Genomic DNA, 24,466 nt, shown 5'->3' on the forward strand with positions numbered 1-24,466 from the left:
GTGCTGCATTCTCTCTGTGCAGGTGCCTCCTGCCTCTATGGACCTGCAGAAGTTACTTTGGGGTGCTTTCTCACATTGCCATTGTAACCCTGTTTCTAGCTAGATCTACTACTTTCTCTTTTTTTTTTTTTTTGGTCCTACGTTTTATCTGTTGCAAATAGAACAGAGAAGAGATGAATATTTTGATGCAGTTTTCTGTTGCTTTTTTTTTATTGTTCTAACATATGCTTTCCTCCTATAGTATTTTCCCCACTGCAAGCTTTGAAACTAGAATTTTAATTTTAATCTATAAAAGCAAGAGCCATTTTCAAAACTTCAGTGTAGAAGCCCTTAGTTGTGTATCTTCCTTGTTGAAACAGTAACTTGGAATTTTCATTCTCGACTTACACTGAGTATGAGGAGAAGTTGGGGATAAAATCCTGAAAGCAATACATGTAGCAAAGATGAGAGGCCTGAGAACCAAATCTCTATCCAGGTTTCTTTTGTTGTTTTTCAAAGGTTTTCTGCCTGAAAGTTTAATGACTGTGAGTGAATCAGGATATTAGTGAGAAGATGTCTAGAACACTCAGGAATTTTATATAAGAAATAGTCTGTCCAGGGCCATGGGGGGGAGGTTGCAGACTCCTGCTTCTCATGATGCTCATCTGGATTATCTATAGAAGACTTTTTTTTTTTTTTCTTAGATCAGATTAAAAGCGTCTTCTCATTTCAATTGCTCAGCTTGAAGAATTTTGCTGTTTGGGTTTTTTTTATTGCTATTGTTTTAAAAGAACATCGAGTCTAAAAACATGGTAGTACATGTATTAAATGCAGTTGTTTTTTTTCTTTCAGTGTTTCCAAAACGTGTATGGTGTTGGATTTGAGCAAGAGTAGAAGTAGAGTGAACTTCATATTTCTCTGAGTAAGAAGCAATAATGCAACGAAGGCAGGGAAGAGTCAATGCTGGACTGCTTTTGCTGCTTTACCAGATTTCTCAAGTTGGACTTCAGAACATTCCTTCTGTTACCCTCGCAGTGCTCGTACTGAATGTTTTTTCTTCCTGAATCCCGTGAGGCCGCTGCATGAGGCGTGTATCAGTGTGAGGGAAGCTTTCTACAGACAGAACTGGCAGCGTTTACTGCTTTCGCCTGTCCACCATGTTGATGACTGGCATTTATATTATAACATGATTTCCATGCTTTGGAAGGGAATAATGTTGGAAAGGAGAGTTGGGAGCGTGTGGTTTGCGTACATAATTGCAGTATTTTCAGTGCTGACTGGAATTGTCTATGTGCTGCTGGAACTCATGCTTGTGAAGATTCTGAACGATCCTTCGTATGAAATGAGTTGTGCTGTAGGCTTCTCGGGTAAGTTGGTCCAATTTAAATGCAAAAATAAATAACTATGGATAATATATAATGTTTGTTGAATGAAGTAAATGGACAGGTGGACATCCAGATGCATCTGTGTACATTATGTCACTGAAGTAATCATTTCTGAAATTTAAAGCATGTGCTCCTTGTGTGTTGAGTTCTTGTGAGCAGCAGCCTATGTGCACGTGCTCTATTCAGGCAGTAGGTTAAAGTAGCTCTGACAGGCTTACTGTCTGTTGTTGATCTTCCTAAACCTTCAGCATTCTCAACATGACCTTCAGCATATGTAATTTCAGTCAGAGCAAGTGTCATATATGTGGAGCAGATGTTAAAGAAGAAATGAGTATTTTCCTGGCAATAACTGTTTCTTTAAGAGCCAGATTGTATGCATATTTATGACCGATTCATTTTTCATCTCGTAAGAGTTTTAGGATGCCTGGATTTATTTCCTTATTTTGCAACTGGGTGAACTGGACCAGGCCCTTTTTCCCATAGCAGGAACCTGACAGTACAGCAGGCCGAGGCCCTTCCAAAAGGCAGTTAGACCTCAAAAATAGTGATAAAAATTGAAGCTGTACATAGAATAGTCTGGTGAGCCAAGGGAGGATTGGATAGGGAAAACTCCTCAATTACGTGCTGCTATCAAATATTTCTGCTCTCAAGTAAATGTATGGTTTCTGAATAAGGTCTGTCTGCAGCAATAAATGTAAGCATGAGGTGTTCGAAGGAACATTTGTCTGTATTATCCTAAAATAAGAATGCTTACCTCACTGGATAGAGAAAGGAGTTTTGCTGTCTTGTGTTCTCCATGGTGTTAGAAGAGGGGGAAACCTTTGTCGTGTTTTTTAATTTAGTATATCTTTATTCATGTCCAACTTGACTGTCTTTTCCATACTTAAGTATGTCACTTTTCCCTTTTTTTTTCCAGTGATTGCATTTTCTCCTGAGAATTTCATAGCCTTTCTTGGATGTTCTGATATATAATGCAAATTCATTCTCTCCTATTGGTTTTTATTTGCATGATAAAACAGTTGCAATCAATTAGAAATAAATTATTGTGATTAAAGACAGTTTCTCTCTCTCTTTTTTTTTTTTTTCAGAAACAAGTGATTCTGGAGTATATGTAAGACGATTTTTCCATTAATTCAGAATTTTTGAGCGTATTGCTGAGCTTCACACATGCATCTGTCTTGTTTTCAGTCGTGGCTTTTCTCAGCTCACTGAACGTTTTGAGTTTAAGTTTGTCCATTATTACAACTAGAGCTCACATTTTAAAATTGTTGTATTTTGTTTACTTGAACAGCTACAATAAATAGTTGTATTTAAAAAGGAGCTTTGAATTGGCTACATTACACAAATACGTAATTTCAATCCTTAGGTGACTGAAAAGTATCCCTGAAAAACAACAAAACCAAAAACAACCGCTGTTCTGACATGCAACAATATTGCTTTCTGGTGTTGTGAAACTGCATGATGTGATATTCCAGTTTTAATAGCTGTCATTTCAGCAGTTAAGTCATAATAATAATTAATTTCTTTACTATCTGGACACAAGTGCTTCTCTCTTGATGTTATTTATTCTTGTTTGCAGGAGTCTTGTTTGCTTTGAAAGTTCTTAACAACCATTACAACCCAGGAAGAGTTAGCAGTGTCCTTGGATTGCAGATATCCAGCAAGTATGCTTGTTGGGTGGAGCTGGTGGCAATTCATTTCATTTCTCCAGGGTAAGTGCATGTAGTACTTCAAAGTTGGTAGATGAGATTTGGGTTACCTGAAGTAGTTTAAAATATCAGTGAGGTGCAAGGAGCATGAGGTAGTGCCCAAACTGTGTGTTGGGGCTACAGTTCGGTGCTGAGGCTTTTTTCCTTAACACCACTTTCAAAATGAAGAAGTGGAATATTGTGTCTCAAAAGTATGGCAAAGGTTTGGAATGAAGATGGGAAGTTGGTGGGCACTGGGAAGGGATATTCATTTTAGGCGGAGTAGCTGAGCCTGGGAGAGCATTCTGCTGCTTTGCTTTTTATTTTTCTCCTGGTACCTTCTGTCAGTTTCTTCTAGTCACTGCTCTAGTTTACCATTAAACTGTCATCCAGTATTTTATTTGTCTTTTTCTTCTTTTTTTTTTTCTTTTTCTTTTTTTAAATCTAGGGTTATCTGGGTAAAATTCATAGTTCACTGTCCTGCAGTCTTGCTGGTTGCCTCCCTTAGTTTTCCTTTGTGCTCAGCTATACCACTGCAATTTTTCCTTCATCTGCAGTTAATTTCTGGAGTTGTAGTTGCAAATCATCTGTTCTCTTACATAATATTTTATAAGTGTCAATGATACTGGAAAATGTATGTGAAAGAAACCCACAAAATTTACTAACTGCCAAATTGCAATTCATAAACAATTTGCTGCTTTTCAGAAAGATTAAAGAGAGGAACAAGACTGACATACTAATCATTAGATGCTATGATGTGGCAGGTAGAACGTTTCCTAGACCAGAATGAAAATTCAAATATTACTTATTTTAAGCAGTGTTTATGCTGCTTTATCATTTATTGTCTGACTGACTGAAACAAGGAACCCCAAGTTAAAAGACAAAAGAACAGTGGAGCATGTTTTTCCAAATGCAATTTGAATTGTCAGCTAAGAGATCAGTTGCATGGTATTAAAACTCAGAAGTTTTGGTGTATTCATTTCATTCTTCTGATAAACAAAATGTTTTAGCATTAGATAGTTTTTACTTGATACATTAAATAACATTTCTTACAAATAAAGAATAGTGGAAAAAACAGTGGAAATTATCTGAAGCGAAACCGTGAGCATATCACGTGCCTAATTGGTGGAAGAAGAATTCATGAGGTTAGTGGTTGGATGCAGTTGGGTTTTTTATTTTTTCCCAGTTGTGTTACTGCAGACGTATTCTGGAGGTAGAAAGTAAATACAAGATATAGAAATAATGTTAAAAATGTCTTCATAATTTGCATAGAACTTAGTCTGCTGCCTTGTCTAAGCAACTCCTAATTACATTCAATTCTGATACCTAAGACAATTTCACAGCACTTAAATATTAACAGAGGCCACAGAAAGCAAGGAGCAGGCTACAGAAATTAATGTCTCAGAACATAATATGTTTAATTAGTAACTGGCAACTGCCTTGAAATGAACCACAGTAATTGGCTCTCAGGGCAGTACTGCTACATCCTCTTCTGCATGCTCAAGGCATGTTACAATTTTTGAGGTGCCTGATTAAATGGTGTTCTTCTGTAGGTCAGGGTGTGACATTTTGTTCTGAATAATAAGAGGTCAGTAAGTGGTGCAGGGTTCTGTCCTGTCAAACACAAGGTATGTTTGTGCAACCTTTAGTGGAATGATATATCACAGGGTCATCCATAACCAATGAAGTATTGAGAAGTAATACAGAGCCTGTTGAAAACTAATTTTTCTTTCCATATCTGTGAATGACAGCTATTGTAGTTCAGAAAATACAAATTTCTTAGTTAAAAATTTACTAAATTAGTTCTAACTTTTAGTTCTGTTCTACATTTGTTTGTAGCTGTTTCTAAATAAATGTTGGACTGAGCCAATTTAATAGACTTGTTTTTGTCAAGTTAAGGTGCTTGTTAGAGTTGTTAATACATATTAAAAAAAAAAAAAAGAGATGACCTTGCAAACTGAGAACTAGCCCAGCTGGAGAACAGCTGCACAGGAGTGAATCTACATTCTGTGACAGAGATGCAGATCTCTGTAGTACACGTTCATAGCTGAATTTGAAAACAAAATTGTAGCATACAATGGATCAACTATCAGTATTAGTTGCTTCCTTTCTCATGGGGTCAAGGATCTGCAGGAACACAGCTTCAAAGCAAATCACAGTCAGAAGAGGTCAATGTAATACAATTGCTGAGCTCTCCATTAAAAGGAAACAAACAAAACCTTTGTGTGTTTGAAAATATTGGAATATATTTTGACAAATTTTGTTTGAAATTTTAATTTTTTTCTTCCACTTTCACCTCTGTTTTAACTCTGGTGCAGCCTTTAGCATGACTACAAATATTTTGCTTTGTTCTATTATTTTTCACCACAAGAGATCTTTTCTTATGCGCCTATTCTCTTATCTAGTCTGCTTTTTTAATTGTGGATGTGTTTAAAGCTTAAGGATATCACTGAGTCATTGCTGGTTATCGACTGGGCTTACTGTTGTTACTGATGAGAATGTTCCTCAGGAACAAGAGGGCATGGAAGAGAAACAAACAGAACCGCACACGCACCCAAAAAGCACAAGAAATTTGACAGGGATGACATTACATGGTGAAAACCATGCTCTAACATCTTGTTTTGTTAATCATCTTTTACTTTTCTCTGTATTACACAGTTAGTAACAAATTTTCAGTTTCCAGTCAAAGATGAAGTGCTATTGTCCTGTACATACATGAGTGTGTAAAAGAAGTTGACTTCTACTTATTCCATGAGTTAATCTAATTTGCATTCAGGTAGTTTCATTAGCTCTGGTAGGTTGACTGAGTGCCTTTCTTTCTAAGCAAGTGTCTTAGTTTCGTCTGGGATAGAATCCTTTACTTCGGTGTCTGGTATGATACTTTGTTTTTGGTTCTAGGAGAAAAATGTGCTGCTAACACAGTCGTGTTTATAGTTGCCTGCTAAGCCAAGGCCACTTGCAGTGAAGGGCCCAAGGAGCTGGGAGGGAATGAAATTAGGACAGCTGACTTGAGCTGGCCAAAGATATATTCCATACCGTATGACATCAGGCTGAAGGAGTTTTGAAGGAGATGAGAGTTCATCTCTCACTCTCTTCAGCTGCTCAGCGGTTTAGCTGGGCATCAGCCGGGGGATGGTGAGCAATTACTTGTGCATGTTGTATGCTTTCAGCTGTACATATATAGTCATAGCTACTTTCTTTTTCCTTTTCTCTGCCATAGTAAATAGTTTTATCTCAGCTCATGAGTTCTACTTTGTTTTTTCCCTGCTTCTCTTCCCCATCCCCCTGGGAAGGGGAGGAGTGAGTGAACACCTGTAAGGTGCTGAGCCATCTGCTGGGTTAAATCACTACAGCAAGATTAAATTTTGAAGCAGAGGCTATATTCATGTGCATGTGACTACGTGCTTGAATTAATTTTGAAATAAATTGTTACTGTTACTATAAATAATAAGGTTCATCCAATTATCTGAAAATATCCATTATTTTTTTCAAAATAAAGTTGGTCTGGATTTTTGTAGTATGTCCCATTACTTATTTCTTTGTTGAGTGAATGTATACCTCTTAGTGTAGCATCAGAGTAGCACATGCATGAAAATAAGTTCTTGTCACAGAAGACTCAGCAGTGGCTGAGCTAAGGACATACCTTTGCTAAATAAGTGGTTTTGTTCTGTGCATGAATGATAATTCCAACCAGTCTTTCAGGTTTGCTGTTAGGAGGAAATTACAGAAGTGAAGTGATACAGGCTTCCTTGTTCTTCTTTCGTGTGCTCTGTCAGGTGAGTGATGCCACAGAGTGGAAACTAGGCAGGATAAATGTGCCAGCAGTGAGGAGATTACTTGGATTCTGCATAAGAATACTGGGACAGTATTCATGTTAAAAGATAATATTATGAGAGGCTTGTAAGCATTGTGTCAGAGCTGGATAGCTGAAGAGTAAATGTTGTCATATGGTTTTCATTTTAACGACACTGCTTTTCATGGAAACTACGCAGCCAAATGAAGAAGTATAATTAATTCTGTTTGGAAGATTTTTCTTAAGTGCACATCAACTTGATGGCAAATTTCTTCAGGAAATGGCATTTAGACATATTGCATAATCATCATTAGTATGAAGTGAATGGTTTAAATAATATCTCTGGGGAGATCCACATTTTCTAACAAAAATTAAATGAGGCTTCATTTGAATTTCTTTGTATCAAAGAGAACATTAGTTAATATTGATAAAGCTTGTTGACATTTAGAGGGAAAAAAAAACGTGTTTTAAAAAGCCAAGAGCCTCATTTCTATTTCCATTCAAATTTCAGTTTGTATTTATACAAAGTGAAGTTGTAACACAAAATAAATCTGTCAGTTTTTCTGAACAAGCAGGAGAAAAGGCAATGGTTTATCTTGTTCCTGCAATCAGGAGAATGTTTTTGTCTAACAGTATAATAAGTCAACTTATAAGAATAGACACTGAAGTCAACAATATTCCCATATTCTTGGGAACAATGTAAAAATACTCTTTTGGAATCATATGACAGCAGAGGTTGTTTTATGGCTGATAATATATCCAAAATTACATTCCTTATTCAAAAAGTACAAAATAGGAGTATCCTCAATTTTCTGAATTTGATATGAGAACAGTGGAATTTGTAATACAAGTGAAAGGAGTGTGTTTGGAGAAGACCTTCCTACAACTTTCGTGCTTTTAATAAATTGTATTTGTGCCTTTCAGCCAAAATGGCATTTAATTCTACGTGCATACAGTTCTGCCTTGTGAAAACAGTTACAGTTTTGTCATTAACTCCCATGTCAGCAGATAAAACTTGTAGAAAGAAGAAATATATTATGCAAATTTATAAAAAAGCAATCTACTTGTAGCGGAAATACTGAGTCACAGCTTGAACCAGTGATTGAGCACCTGGTGGGCAGGCAGGGCCAACCCAGGGGAGCTCAGGTGCATGCAGTGTACCAGAGTGATTGGAAGGGGAGGAGGCAGAATCCACCCCTTCCCAGACCTCATTTAAGGGTTGGCAGTGGAGGTGGGGGCATCTTGTTGGAGATCCCTGCCTGCCTGCGGCCTTCCGAGGGTAAGCAGTTTTTCTTCCTTTGTTTCTGTGTCTATGGCTGCTGTGTTTGTTTCCTGTTAGCATTTTGTTTCCTGTTGTTGTTCTTTTTGCTCAGTCTGCAGAAACTGAATTTCCATCTGAGTGAAAGGTGACTTTGTTTTACTTTCAGACGGTGCTTCCATATATTTCCAGTAGAATACTTGTCTCTCCTGTAGTGGCCCATTGATTTGTGTTTTACCATCTGACTCACTGCGTGTGCCGGGCTCGGTCCTGAAGCTCACCTACTAGGCTGTCCCTTCCAGTTTGTACAGGTGCTGATTTCTGTGGTACATTCAGAACTCCATCCTTGTCTTTACGGTTTCCTATCCTGTCTTTTCTGTCATTGTGTCAGGGTTGCTTTAAATTATAATACCATCTCTTGTAGCTCTTGCATCCTCTCTCAGCTTGTTGTTATTTGCAAGTAATATTTGGTACAGAAAATGTGGAAATCCATTCAGTTCACCTCCTTAGTTTGGTAACAAATCACTGATAAGCAGTAAGCTGGGTTTTCTATCCAGTTGTGTATCTGCTTAGTGTAGTTCATACTGCTCAGGGTTTTAAACCTTCTTTGAGAAATGCTGTGAGGCAGCGCTGTGTTCCTATAGCATGCCATCTGTTGTTTGTCTTTCTGGGGAGGCCTTTTGCCTCCTTGACAATGGAGAAACTTGGTTAATTTGTGGTATTTCTTTGTGACCATTTGCTGCCTTTGATGTTCCTTCCTACTCGAGCATAGGGAATCTTAATTATTTGGTGTATCAGCTTCTGCAAATTCACAGTAGAGCCTATTTAAACTCTTTCACTGAACTCCTGAGTTGAGTGCTGAGAATTGGTTTGTGAATTTATCAAAACACAATATTCGTGGAGATACTTGGAGCAAATCTCTGGACTTACCCCAAATATAATGCTGCTGTGTTGAAAAGACTGAAGTCTTCATTCTATGTACAAACGGGCAATGAACATATTTTTAAAGTAAATAGGTATGTTTAGAAAATAATATGGATTTCAGTTTTTTACTTACTGTTCTTTTAATTTTGAATGCACTGTGGTACAAACATGTTGGAACAGGTCTGCTTTTAGGGTTTGTAGAATAATATGAGTTGGGAGGGACCCTTAAAGGCCATTTAGTGCACCCCCTGCAATGAATGGTGACACCTACAGCTCCATCAGGTGCTCTGAGCCTGGTGTGACCTGGCCTTGGATGTCTCCAGGGATGGGACTTCCATTTCATAGTAGGACTGAATTGATAGCACAGTGATAAAGTGTTCTACTTATCCTTTCATTTGAAACTGTAGTAAGTTTTGGTAGCTCCTAGTAGGACATTTCAGTGTAATTCTGTGGATCTAAGTTCTACAGATTAAAATGAGTTTTCTGTCTTAGGAAGACTTCTCTTTAAATGCTTGTAGGGAATTGGTATTCTGTCCTTTACACAAGCAATTGAAGTGATCTCTCCTGTTGGCTTACAGGTTCTTCAAGATATGCTGCACACTTGTCTGTAAGTGTATGCACAATGGTGTTAGGATATTTATGAGGAAAGAAAGAAAACACTGCACTTCAGTTCAGATTGATACATTGCTCAGTTCAACTTGATCGTGTACAATGTTTTCTTAGAAATCATGAAATGAGGAAATTAATATTGGTAAGGAGTTCTGTAAGTTGGAATTCTGTAAACTGTGGGTTTAATAGAATAATTAACACTAATATTAGAAAATAGATTGACTAAGTCAGAGCAGAAATTAATAAGCATTTGCATTACCCTGTGTACTTGTCATTTTTCTATGCTTGGTCACATAAGGACTTTCTGGATTATGGTATTTGCACTTCAGGTTTCCTACCCAAGAAGTCTGCCTTCCTATCACTCATGAGATTTTATTTTTTTTTCCCATAGGACTTCTTTTGCTGGCCATCTGGCAGGGATTCTTGTTGGATTGATGTACACAATGGGTCCTCTGAAAAAGATCATGAAAGCCTGTGCAGGTAGCCTGCTTTGGTTTGTAAAATCTGCATGAGACATTGGTGCTCTGAAAAGTTAGTGCATCTTGCATACAATTGCAGGTGTTTGTGCAGGTCCAACAGATTTTTAGGGAACTAAAAATAGTGAAGGAGAGCAGAAGAAAAGCTCACCTTCTTGTTTTACTCATTCTTATCCATACTAAAGGTGTCTTTCAGGTGTAATGTTTTTACTGCAAGGAGTACGTTTTTACCATTCTTTTAAAGCCATGCATTTGAGGTAAAATGTTCCATGTAAGATGTCAACCAGAATGTCATTCTAAATGGAGTGTGAAGCAATAGAAATATGCCAGAACAGTATATTTCTGTGTTGGGTTTCTATTGCTTGTATTGGTTCATGTGGAAATTTTCGAATTTAGAAGAAGTTGAGGGATGCTTGAGAAAATGTTACAAGATTCCTTGAGCTTTGTGATGCTGAATTGACACAGGTTTTTGTACTGTAGAAACAGTTTTAAGAGGTGCTAACTTTCAATGTTTGTATACTAACATCTGTTTTTAAATACAGCTGTGCTAACTGTTATGTGAGCATGCCTTTAAACTTCAGGGTTTTACTTAGAAGTCTGAGAGCTGTTGTGACCATGTGCTAGCCTTGGTTGTCACAGTACCTGTCTGTTACCTAATAGGTAGGGTAACTTAAGACTTTGTTCTAATTGTATATGTGTTATTCTTCTTTCTAGGTGGCTTTTCTTCATTCACAGACTCTGGTAGGCCAAGGAACTACTACTCAGGTTATTCAGGTAAATGTTCTCATCCACTTACCTAAAAACTTATTTAGGTTTTACAAATATGAGTGTAATTTTTGCTAGTAATAGAAAACATACGGAAGAGCTGACCAAATGGAAAATTTTGCCCTTGAGTATTTCAAAATTATTTGGTTTATAATTCCTAACCAAATATCCCAGTGTATTTTCCTTACAAATAACAACAAGGGTGGCTGTAACTTAGAAGTGTATTTACCCAGGATTTTTATTAATCCAGTTCTCAAATTAAAGATATAATGTTTGACCTAAAGACCAATAAAAATAAAGTAAAATGAATTGTTCAATAAAATAAGATGTTGACAGAGGAGGTGTATGGTGCGTGAGCTACCTGCTTCCAGCTGGCATTCTCAGGCCAGCTACAAATGTTCACCTAGGTACAGTTTCTGTTCATCTGCATTACTCTGTGTTCTGTGTTAATAATGACCAAACCTTCCTTCAGTACACCAGTATTGCAGCATGTGTGGAAAATCAAATGGTTTATATTGGAAAAGGCAATTTAATTTGCTGATGAAGATAAGAACTTGCACTTGATATTTAAGTTCTCTAATCTGTTGCAGCCATTGTGCAGACACCAAATGCTCAGGGTGGGGGTGGGTGTTAAAGACAACTTCTGTGGAACAGATCCTGAACTGTCTTGTACTTCTTTTCCAGCTCTTCCTAACCAGCAACAGTATTTCATGTAGTGTAGAATGATACAGGGGGCTGCATAGCACCTGAAAAGAAGTTGTAGGGCACTGGCAAAAAGGAAGTCTGGTTCTTGTTGTATGGCTTGAGCAGTCCCCAGAGTGACCAAAGTGGTGCTGCTTTGAGTTGGTGTTCATGGAAGGGAGCTAAAGGAGTGAGGTTAACATGAATTATCCTGTCTTCCAAACTCGGCTTTAGACATAACAATTTTTTTTCTAGTAAATTCTTTCCTGTAAACTGAATTGTAATGTATACATATTTTTGATATGTATACATTTTTTCCTTATGTATATTCTTCATAATTATCTTTTATCCTACTTGCATGAGTCTCCAAGGAAGAATTCACAATTTGCTTGTTGTAGGATATAGTAATGCATTTGACCATCTGTGAATTAGGAAAACTCTCTGTAGTGTTGCAGGTTCACCATATACATACAGTACAACCGTACCTTAATTTTTATTTTTTGGTATTGCTGAGTTTTTGCTGCCTGACTTTAAATATTAATTAAAATAAAAAATAGATAATCAGAATGGATTTATGAAATAGTACAAAGAAACAGCTTTAGAAGGAAAAAAAAATATTTCAGCTGTAATTTTAACACAGTAATTGGGGACTGAATTAGGTTTACTCCAAAGACAGTTCATGAATAAAATATTAGGATACTTATTGGGATTAATAGGAACACCTTGAACATGTCAATGTTACTGAATTGTTTCTCATCGTAAAACAGAAGATTACAGCTTTGTCAGCACTTACAACTCGAGGACAGTGTACAGTATCACATTTACTGTATTTTATGGTCAACTTAAAAGACAGCATCCTTCTTTTATCAGATAAAACCAGGATTTTTATGGTCTTCATGCAAGCAGTTTTGAAGCCTCCAGAAAATAAATTTGTAGCTGAGAAGACATTCATTCAGATTAACATAATGTAGAGGGGAGTAAGAGGAATGCATAAAGATTGCATCCAAAATGTGTGTCTGTGTCAGCTAAGTGGTATTTTGTTGGTTTTATGTTTTTCTGCAGAATTGTCTCTCAAATATAGCCAATGTGACTGAAAGGCTTTTCAAGCTTGTTAAAAATGACTAATTTATAGAGATTTAAAAATACATGATCATCATTTTCTAAGCAGAGGAATAGCGGATAATTGAGAAATGGCAGAAGTTCAGATTGCAGGAGGACGGCACCAAATCTTTGCTGTGCTTTTATGAAAATTCACCCCAATGTCAGATGTTGTCTGTTCTCAAAAGGACAGGATTGCATTTTTGTGTCCACCTATATTGTGTGTATGCTCATATAAAACCATGTGCACACAGGTGTATGAAATCAATTACATCTCAGTTTGTAGTCTGTGCTTGTTAGTCTTCCTTATAGAAATTCCACATGGAATCTGTAACTAGCAGGTAATACGTGACAATTACTGATGCTGAGTATCCGAAGATAAAAAGAGGTGGCATGCTGTACTTGTTTCATGCAGAAATATTTCCATTATTTCTTTCATTTTGAAAATCTCACGTACCTTCTCTAATCACGTGGGTAGAACTGGCTGTGTTTCTGTACTTTGGTTCTTCCAAATCTAATGTCTGGTTGTCTGGAAGAGAAGTGAAATTATCCAAAGTTTTATATTCTGAAAATACAACATTTGGAAAACAAATTGGGACTTTGCTCACTAGTTTTTCTCGGGTTGGGTTTTCTTTGTTCAGGCAGGATTGGATTCTGCTAAATCAAGTCTCATTCCATTCTCCAGCCAGGTTGTTTTCTTCTTTTTTAAATCGCACATGTTTGGATGGATGGTGGTTTTCCACACTTGTTTTTGACTGACTTTGTTCACGGAAATGTTTGGTACAGGACAATGCAGTGGTTGCAGATGAGATCTGCAGGCTGTGTTGGCTTTTTTTTAGAGCAGGCATAGCACACTATTGTACAAATTCCCACAAAAGAAATGCGGAATTCTTTAGACATGTGTTCTAGGTTCAAACGTGGCTTGTGCTTAGAATGACACATTGTTTATGCGGTGAGGTGAGGCACACGTGGAAAAGCCTGAAGCCCATGTGGTTGTCATGTTGCTGTCGGGTGATTGAAAGCCTGGTACTGGCAGTTACATGCTGAGGGGGAGCTGATGAAAACTGTATTTCCATTGATTTGAAACATGAAATAGTGGTAGTGCTACGACATCTGTAACAATGCTGCAAAGCTGGAGATCCTTGCTGTATCTTCATCGTTACTGGTTTTCTCACTCCAGTTCTCCTGGCTCCTAATCATATTTTTTTCTTTTCTAAATTAAACTGATTTGTGGAAGAAAGACAATGTAAAGATAACATCTGCTTTCACCCTCTCCCACTGTGTAGCAGCTGATTATTTTCTTTGTTTTCACTTTACAGAGTATTACAGATATCCAGATGATCAATACAGAACACCAAGGAACTATCATGACTATACAGGCGGGCTCACTGAAGAAGAACAGCTCGAAAGGGCAGTGCTAAACAGTCTGAATGAAAGAAGTAAGAATTTCATTACATGTCGTCTTTCAGATTGTGGTTCGTGTTGAGGTGGGAGGAATGGGAAGGCTGTGCTGTTCATTATTTATGTTCAGGATTTGGACATCCCTTCAGAAATGACCAAATGTTTCCAGGTAGAATTTTCAGAGAACACAACATGAGGATGCAGTGTCATTCTCCCATAACTGCATGTGTTAGTAATTGATTACTGTTAATTACTGCTACTATAGGAAAAGAAATGTTTTTATGACAAACCTTAAGTAAACAAAGTTGCTGTGCCAAAGACAAACAAACCACCTCTCATTGTCAGTTGTAATATGAAGCAGTGTAACAGAGGAACATTGATGTTGCTGATGTTTAAACTTCCTGCTGATTTTGTTTTATATATGTATTGGAGGAGTAGTGTGGCAATTTCTTGATGTTCTTGTCTTTCACCCTGAAGAAAGTTTATACGAGAGCTAGCTGAAAGATAGGGGGGAGAAGTAATTTAAGAATAAAAATGCTGTTTGTTTTAATTGCAGTTTATCAGTTGAATTAATATAAAATATATTGAGATATATTTTATTTTTTTATAATTCAAATGAAGTCAAGAAGGAAAGAAAAAACATCTTGGGATATACTTCTCAGCTTCTGAAAACAGATGTGAAGGAAATATGCCTAGTAGGCTAACAGTACATTATTGGAGCATTGTGTGTAAAATTTACATCAGTTGTGCTCATAAAAAAAGAAAACTTCTTTATGGCTGTTAGAAATTACAGGCAAAGTAGGAAAATGAATAGCTTCAAATCACCATCACTAACTCACAACTGCTGTGATCCTATTTGTTATGAAGAACATCACTGTTATCTGCAACGTTTTCAACAAGGCAGCAGACAAGGCAACATTGTGATCTGAAAAGGTTTTTTCAGCTTGAAAATTTGATTAACTTCTTTTTCTTAAGTAAAGACAGCTTTTTGCTTTGCATCAGTTGTGGGAAGTCAGCTTGGAGGCAGAAGTTCAGTCTTTGAGGAAAAGTAGTAGTAAAAGTTGTTTTTTTTTTTTTCCTAGTTGTCTTTGCTTTTGTGTGCTCACCTTTGTTCTCTCGTGGAATTTGCTCCTAACTGCCCTTAAGTACTGTGAAACCAGAGCAGGAAAACCCACTCTGATTTCTGCAGCAAAATTGTCACTGCGATATGGTTAGAAATTACAGTAATCCGAGCAGTTCCCTTAAAATCACACTGCACTGAAAATCTTGGTACTTGGTGAGGGGTTTAGCTTTCAAGGAAATAATAAAATAGCATCTGGTTCATCTGTTCTGTCAGCACAATTTGATGGGTTTGATATCATTATGTTGTCTTAGGAATGTTAAAAATAAAACACCAAATAATATCAGTATTTTGTCCTACATAAATGTAAGTTTTTGGGAAGGAATACGCCTAGAATAAGCTTTATTGGAAGGGACGCTTTTTCCTGATGTTTTAGATGATGTTTTACAACATCTTTTAACTGATTGAGAAAAATCTTTTAGAAAATCTGAAGATCAGCGTTATGCAATGTGTTATGCTGCAAGAATATGAGACGTGTTTGTGGTCATCTGGTTTTTTAAACTATCAAAGAAATACACCAGATCTTTTTTTTTTTTGCTTATTTTTCCAAGCAGTCAGCGTACAGAGTCCTGCTCTTATGGGTCCTTTGGTCTGTGACAGCTGAGTGCCTGTGGCTGCTGAGTCGTTGGAGCATAGGCACGTAATGGCTGTGTTGTGACTTGGGGTGAAGGGTGGTTTGGATGCAGCCTTAAAACAATTGGTTCTCATTTTGAAGCCTTAAATCACACTGTAGAAGGAAAAGCTGTAAGTTTTTATTGGAGTCTCAAGTATCCAAAGATGTCAAATTCTGAGCTCACTGTGGAAGGGATTTGCACATAGGAGCTGATATTACAATATAAGAAAGTGATGATATTTTCACTGCCGTAGAATGAAATCAGTTTGTAATAACAAGGACAAATTTGTTAAATTATTGGACAGTTTGCACCTCAGTCTTTCATACATCAGTGTGGAACACCTGCACCTTTCTTCTGTAGCCTTTAAATTATTTATGTTACTGTAGGTGTGTGTTCTTTCTGTTTGTGTTTTGGAGTTCCATGCAGCATTTGGACAAAGATAAGAGGAAATGTATTCTCATTTGGAGGGTGCTCTATGAAACCTGAGAATTAAAATAGCATCTCTAGCCAAGTATGTCTCACTGCTGGAAAGCTGGTGTGCCAAGTCACAGGCTTAACTACAGTTTTGAGAGAGCAGCACTTCTAATGTCTGTGGTCATGTTTGTTTTCAGTGTTGGTTAGAGCTTTTGGACCACGGATAAGTGGGAAAAGGTATCATATTGTGTGGTGTTTGCAGTGACGTTCCTACAGATGTTTTCAGTGGTTTTGAGCAGTGTTTTAGCTTTGCATCGCTTTTCCCTACTTGCCGTTTCAGTTTGGAAAAGATTTGAGAGCTCAACTTTAAAAATATTTCATAAAACAAGTTACTTAATGTCTATCTTACCTACAGACACAGGTCACATTTCCAAAATAAAGTAATACAGAGTATGTAATTGATCATACCTGCACTAGAGTGGCACAAAGAGTGAGATGAACTTTTTTAGTGCTAGTGAGCAAGTAGAATATTCTTTCTTGTCAGTATGAAAAGTAATGAGCTTCAGTGAGTACTGTCTTTTCAACAGAAGATGCTTGCGTGATGTTCGCTGTAGCCTGCAATTATATGGATGATGAAACAAATACTTAATGTGACTAAAAACTACATGAAATAATGTGAAGCAGACACGTAAATGGATGTAAACACAGGTACCAGAACCAAACTTCAGGGCACTCTTCTCTGATTCATCATCTTTTCCAGCTGTGACACTTAAGCTATCATAGTTGCTCTGTAGCTTGGCTGAACAAAGGACAGTGGTGATTTTTTCTTAGTTGGACAAATGCACTTAGGAGGGTTTTTAGGCCACAAAATGTATCATTAGATTTGGAATGTAGATGTGTTCTATCAAACTGCTGTGTTAGTATCCTGCCAGCCTAGTAAAGCCATCTGTGGCATGGTCCAGAATGTCCTGCTATCACTTATTGTCCACAACTGCAAACTAATTTGTATCGAGGTGTGCAACAAGTTCAGTCCCAGTAATGTTTTATATAATCCCACCATGCATGAGTTATCTAAGACAGCATAAAGGTACTGCATTTCTGCTTGCTCTATAACTGAGCTGTATGGTTTTACTGTGGAGCTGGAATACATGGCTTTCCGTTCTGGTTTAATCCTCATATTAGCAGCTGTCTTCAATGTAACCCCAGTATGCCCTATCTCTTTTCTGTTCTTTCCTTCATATTCTGCTTGGAAGAATATCTTGATTGGTGTGGGATGTGGGTTTGCATTTTTGTGGTGGTGGGCGCTGGGTTGTTTTTGTGAGCTGAACTTCCAAGTTTGTGGTTTTCAGTCTCAAGAATGTTAAGAATCCCTTGCAAACTCGTGTCTCTGCACAAAGGAATTTTCCTCTTAAGTTTTTAAACGTGTAGGTGATGGTCTTTGCATTCTGTGGTTAAAGTGAAATATGTGTATGTAGATAGTCCTCTTATGTTGCAAAGCAAACTTCTAGATGTGCTTTTCTTTTATTCTGATTTAAATTAAGAGTTTGTGGCCTAGCATAGGCTAACCTTAGGTACATCTGCCATGTGGTTATGAAGTATGTAGGCTTGCCAGTTCTCTGAATTTCATTTTAGAGTTCCTATTTCTGTTTCCTTGCATCGAGATGGGGTGTTTTAATAGTACCCTATGAAATGTGCTAAATCCTTTGAAGATTGCAAGAATTATGAAACAGAAATGTATAATTCCATCTTTCTTCAGAGTTATCTTCCCCATTTGCTACTGTAGGAATGCTAGTCATTGTTTGACGGATGGCTTTCTGTAGAAATATCTTAAAATAAATTATATGCTCAAATGTGCAGTGCATGATACCAGTCTGAAATGCATTTCAAAATACCCATGCTAAGATTGGTGACTCGATTCTTTAAGTCCAGCTTTTTTTTCTTTAGGTGCTGGTTGGTCTTAGATGCCCAGCCATGTGTTCTGGGTGGAAAGTTCTCCTGAGTAACACTGCTGCTAACACACATCTCAGCAGCTTCCTGAAACTGCATCTGTGGTCTGTGTTCCTGACCACTAGTGCTCTGCTGGGGCAGGCTTCCAGGAAACGGGTTTTGCTCACTTCTCTCTAATTTGCCTGGATGCAGTGCTGTGTTAAGGTTACTAATTGCAGTTATTTGACATCTGGGGATGACGACACTCGTGGTGCAGCTCATCCTTTGTTCCTTCCATCAAACCTTGGTACTGTAGCTGGTATTTCTGGGAATGCTGTCTTGTGTGGCTGATTTCCTTTGGTCTTTAGGCAACAAGTTGACAGTGACAGGGCAGTTCCCAGGTTCTGGTTATTGCTACAGAAGACTTCATCATATAGAAGTCTCAGTAACTGTTATCTTTGCACTTAAAATATATGTATTACTGCTGACACAAAGTATCGATATAGAGCTTCATGTTAAAAAGTATACAGAATACTGCTTTTTTCTCTGGCTTCTGAAGTATATGAGAACGTTTTTGAAGGTAGCAGCAATGCAGCTTGCTTTTGGATCCTTTCACAAGTTTCACAAATTTCAACTGACAAGGAAAACAGCAAGAAAACACTTGAATAAAGAAATAGTTAAACCTTTGTGGCTAGGAATGTTTTCCTTGCATTCATGCTACTTCTGTTATAAAAGCTGGATCTACATATGGAGATGGTCTGTTCTTGGTGTTTTGATCCAAGACTCAGTGATCCAAATGTGAGCTTTTTTATTGACTTCAGTGGTCTCTGGACTTTTTTTCCTTTATTAGCTTTTTAGAGGAAGAAATGTTCCTTCCACAGTGGGTTTGGCAGGGTCACCTTGCTGGAGAACAGGCCCTTCTGCTGAACAGCTGTGGATGTAATTAGAAGAAGCTGTGTGGGGCTACATAAAAGTGCTTTCTTCCACTCTGGAGAAAGAGGGAGTTGCTGCAGCGTGGCTTCAGTTGTCATTGGTGTTTCCATCCATCTGTCTGGGATTCTTGGTCTTGGCTCTGGGAAAAGGATATTGTTTAGAGTTTCTTTGTTGTGTGTCTGTTAGGCATGCAGAAATGCACTAGAAGAAAAACAGTTTGTTTTTTTCCCAAACATGATTTTAAGTATGTTAAACTTCTTGAGAACATGAACGAACCTAGTTTACCACTAAAAGCTTCTCCAGACTAAGATCTGTGGATAATCCTAATCTTGGAATTACCCATTAATTTAGTATTTTATGAATTCTTGTTATTTTATCATTGGATTAATTCTACAGATGAGTGTAACTTGCACTTTGTTTATTGGGACTATCTCAAAAATGCTCTCAATCTTTTCCTGATGTCTGACTACATAAATAAGTATTTTCTAGTAATTTTGTGGAAAGTATAAATCTCCTTTTGTCTTGTTGGCCAAAATCCTGGCCATATCCTTACAGTCCTAACACTAGTTTGCATCTCTTCCATGTTTTTTTCTATTGAGAGTCTGTACCTTGCATGTAAAAAAAAACAAGTATCTATAATTATACACATACAGTAATTGCACAAACATTCCCTGCTGTTGTCAACGTGCAGCAGCATACAAAACAACTTTGTCTTTGATATTCAATCTTCCTGATGCTTTTAGAAGCTCTTGAAAATCCTATTGCTTAGCCTGAAACTGAGGCCATTACCCCTGAGAGCAGGAGGAACTGAGTGTTTGAGGCAGTATTTCCGTGGTGGGTACAAAAGGCAGAATGAAAACTCTGCATGATGATTCTTATTTTTCTTCCTTATACCACATTTAATGCAGAGGAGGAAAAATGAAAACTTCAGACACTTTATGGCTTTTTATTATGACACTGACAGGATGTCATGTTTCAAATTGTCCTTAGATCTGATCTTGTTTAGAGAGCAACGTGTAGCTGAACACTAACCAAATGGCCTCCTGGCACTGCCAGCTGGGTTTGGCTTTGCTGCCAGAGGCAGCTGCTGCACATCTTGATCAACGTCTTTAGAGTTTGTGGGAAACCTGTGTGCTCCTTTGTGGAGTGGTCTGATTGCTTTGTGTTTGCAGTGTGTGTGGTTGGAGGCTCACATTCACGTATCATTCAACAGATAAATGTCCTTCTGAATAACTAGAAACTGCGATATGGGCCATTCCTTGTCCAGTAAAGTACTGTCTATCCTGATTCAGAAGAGACCCACAAGGATCCTCAAGTCCAACCCCAGCTCCACACAGGACCACCCACACCCTATCTCTGAAAGCAATACAGATTTAGATTAGTTGCGATTACAGTCATTCTATTGTATTGTTGGTCCTGTAACTGTAAGCTTCAGCAACAAAAAAACTGTCACAGTAAGAATATTCTCCTTATGCACAGAAGACAGTTTTCCTTCACAGTAAAATTAATTTTAAATATGGTATTGGGGGTTTAGTGCTGTGCTCTAATTTCTGTGCTGTATCCTTTGTTTTGTCTCTCTGCTGTTACTGCTGTTTTTGAAATACTGTAGATGCAGTCTTAAAGCCCATTAGTCTTGAAGTTTTTTGCTGATGTGTCAAAAAGATGACGTTCTCTTGTGCGGTTGTGGCCTAATTACCATTTCTGAACAACGTGGCCTATAAATATTTTGGTTAAGTAAGGCTGTTACTTCATTAATATTTCTGTTGTAATTAAAAAAGGCGGCAGAACTATTTTGGGTAATGGGGTAATTTAGGTATATGCAGTTATATATTTATGTTCCTATTTTAAGACTCATTGAAACAACTTCACTCATCAGTGTGTTGTTTGATGTACAGAAATACCTTCTCATGAAGGTTTCGGAATACATTGCTCGTCTTATTTTGGTGTCAGCAGATAAAGGAGCATTTTGCATCCTTGTTATAAAATCTTGTTCTGTTTCTAGTGGTTACTGGAGCTCCTTATATTTAATGAGTTGAGCAGATACTGGGGCACTCTGCCAGAACTTGTCTTACTTTGCAGATGGTATCTGGTTTCTGAAGTAAAACCTGACCACAGGTGATACATAGAAGAATCCATGACTTCATGAGACTGCTTGGTACTTCATGGACAGTGGCATGATAGAAAATATTTTTTTTAAAATTGAAATATTTTAATGATGATAAAAAAAAAAATCAGCATTACAGTACTGTTTTGATGCTGTATGGTGCAGCAATTTGTGGGATTTACAGTCATGACTGTATTACTCTTCATATGTCAAAATTCATATCTTAAGACTGATCAGTCTTAACTTACTGATTATTTTCTGTTTATTTACCCCAGATGTAACGTAGCAATTAAAAAAAGCACCAAGAATTGCAATGATTGATCTTATGGAACTTTCATGCACTGATATAAACATCACTACTGAGAACTTTGTAACAAATTCAGTGTTTAATGGTTTACTCACTGACCAAATGGTATTCCAGTATGTTTCACAATATGAGGCATTCACAAATGTTGGTGTTAAAAGATTTGTTGGGTGTTCTTGGGCCTTTTTTCCTCTTTGTGCTATTGTGGAAGGGTCTGGTGTCTGCTGACCACTTTGCTTCGTGCTTTCCAATTTGGAGTTATTGGGCTTTTTCACTTCAGGAAGAATGTTCATTGGGTGATGGAACGTTTCAAGCTCACGTCTCTCGGTTTGTGCTCATAGGATACAGTTAAACAACTGGTGTGTTCTTGTTTCCAAACACACATTCAATGTATAAGAAAGTAAAATGAGGGGAAATAAATGTAGTGAATGAAAATATTCAGCTGAATCTTTTTAATTACCAAAACCCATTCTGCTCGTGCTGCACGTCAAGTTAACTGATTTGTTGTAGACAATGGGATTACTCTTGGAGTTAAAGTGAAAAACAAAACTGACCAGTGATGGGACCTGAGCTAAGCTGTAGGGTTTCCAATGCACACCAGGTTTATGTAGTACTCTGATCATTATTTTCTAATGCCCATCTGCACTTGCTGCCATGCATGTATATTCATGATTGTCACAGTATTAAGATAAGCCATTGAAATGCATTCAAAAAGAGGTAACATTAGTTCCTCACTTAAATTTGATGAATTTCCCAGCATGGCATGCTGTTTTGCTATGGAGAATAATGCATCTACATGGGGTAAGTGATGGTAAGTTCCAGGGAGTTCATGTAGCATTTGTCAAACAATGAAGTACCCTTTCCAGACACAAAGAAACAGCTTAAATTTATTTTTGGGTTTGTCTCTGGTAGTTAAAACAGAGGGACGAACTGAAGATAAAATACAGAAAATGTGTATTTTAGTGTATTCATGAATTTAAAAAATGCTTCCACACAATGCATCTTGTTTTCTAAATGTTGATGCTGTTGTTGCTGCATACCAGTGTTTGGGCAGCTATTAGCTATCTCTGGATGCATTTTCCCACAGCTTCCCTACTTGGCAAGCACAAAAGAAATTCTGACCACGTTCTGGTATTTTCACAAAATGCTGCATTAGGGGAGTGCTCTACAAATTGAAATGCTCTTCTAAATGAATCAGAAATTAGAAGAACCCCTTCGTAAATTGGACTTTCTGTTAATACCCAGTGTAAACAGGTCTCACCTGCTCACTCCAAACTGCAATTAAAAATCTATTTTGAAAATGAGCATGATAGCATATTTGCCTTTGGTTTTCAGTGTTTGCTTGTACTGATATGAGATCCTGAGGCGGAGGTTTAAGAAATACCAGGTATCACAAAGACTGTTGCATTATCTTTAAGGCTCACTTGTTTATCCTGAATGCTCTGCATCAGCTCAGAGAATGGTTTCTTGTTTTTGTTTCCCAAGGCCCATTGGTTGAGGTTGTGTGTGCAACCACAACCTTTTAATCTTCTCTTTGCTCTGTAACTTAATGTGGATTTGGAGCAGTTGCTTTGCTTTGTTTTCTATTGCATGCGTTGTTTTCTCTTGCAGTGCCAGGGCAGAGGACCTTCCTTCAGTCTTGGTGAGATATTTCCATTCACTTTAACTTGCAATTCTCTCTAGCTGACGTGCCAAGTTTAGTTTAGTTCCAAAACTGCTTGCTGCCAACTGAATATGGGGCTGTTTGTGCATCTGGTATGGGTCAGCATGTTGGACTGCTATTATATAAGCAAATACAGAAGCTTGTTTTGCCAGAAGTAGCTAGTGAGGATGTCTAAATATTTTAACAATCTGGAGTTTACTGTATGAAGTGGAGATTGTGAAAAATGCGTATTCTCAAGTTAATACATGCTAGACTTCTGAGTGTGGGAATGTTATTTTCCATTTCAGAGTTTTAAGAGCGCTTGTTGGAAATGGGTAGTCCTGAAACCATTGGAATTGGAAACATTCAATGCCTTGTTTCCTTTGTGTTGGATTGCAGGGTATATGTGCATTTTTTTTCAAATTACAGAACAAAATAACAATTGTTTTTTCATTGTCTTTTAGGTTTTGGTGGAGCAACATACACTAATGAGCAGCGACCCTACGGTTTTTGGTTCCCCCCTGAGCAGCATTCAGAAGAGGAAATGCGAAGGCAGAGGCTTCGCAGGTTTTGGAGACAATGACAGTGGTAGGCGTTGATGCAAACTGTAAAGCGATATTCAGAATTAACAACGTATTTGCAAATTTATTTATTTGGATTTCTTCATTTTCTTTTTTTTTTTACTACTATTTGCAAAACTGCAGAAGATTTTGTGAGCTTAAGCTCAAAAATTGGATAAAAATGAGTTGGGAATCAAAATGTGATCTTTGTCATTCCATTTTGATGCATCTTAAAGATGAAAGAGAACTGTTTTTTACCAAACTTTTTTTCTCCGAAGTTCTGTGTAGCCTGGCTCTTCGACTGCTGGTATTCTCGGACAACAGGTTTTCTTCATCCATCACAGGAAAAAAAAAAACCCACGAAAAACAATAAACCCTTTTAAAATGTAATTTTAAAACTATACAATTCTTTTTTACTTGTTTTTGATTTGAGATGAACAACTCTTCTGGGATTGGGATGTGAGTTGTCACTTAAAAAGACTGCCATGAGGACAACGGCTGGATCACACGAGTCTAGGCTTAGACTTTTCATGGAAAGGAAGATGCATAAGCCATACAAGGAATAGATTTAGTTGTTAACTTGTACTTATTAGAAATACCTGTTTTTCTTTTTAAGAGGGAAATTATATTGAATTATATTGTGCATAAGCTGTTTATAGAGCTATAGAAATTCAGCTGTTCAACTCTATATGTATCGCATTTGAGGTCCAGTGAGCAGTGGTAGTAGTTTGCAGGCTGGTGGAGGTCTTGCCTTAATGAAGTGAACTTGGAATTCTTCCTTTTCTAGAAAGC

The 24,466-nt window shown here is 37.5% G+C and overlaps 1 protein-coding gene across 1 annotated transcript; it reads left to right on the top strand.

Annotated features, from left to right (window-relative positions):
- Positions 1-914: 914 nt before the first annotated feature.
- On the top strand, positions 915-24,030 carry RHBDD1 (rhomboid domain containing 1). The gene is given in 7 exon segments (XM_031555109.1): positions 915-1,026; positions 1,029-1,346; positions 2,944-3,076; positions 10,028-10,116; positions 10,827-10,886; positions 13,976-14,095; positions 23,579-24,030. Coding segments are annotated over 7 exon segments (951 nt in total). The 3' UTR covers positions 23,698-24,030.
- Positions 24,031-24,466: the final 436 nt, after the last annotated feature.

Source organism: Meleagris gallopavo, chromosome 11 (genome assembly GCF_000146605.3).
Source record: "Meleagris gallopavo isolate NT-WF06-2002-E0010 breed Aviagen turkey brand Nicholas breeding stock chromosome 11, Turkey_5.1, whole genome shotgun sequence".
Classification (NCBI taxonomy): domain Eukaryota; kingdom Metazoa; phylum Chordata; class Aves; order Galliformes; family Phasianidae; genus Meleagris; species Meleagris gallopavo.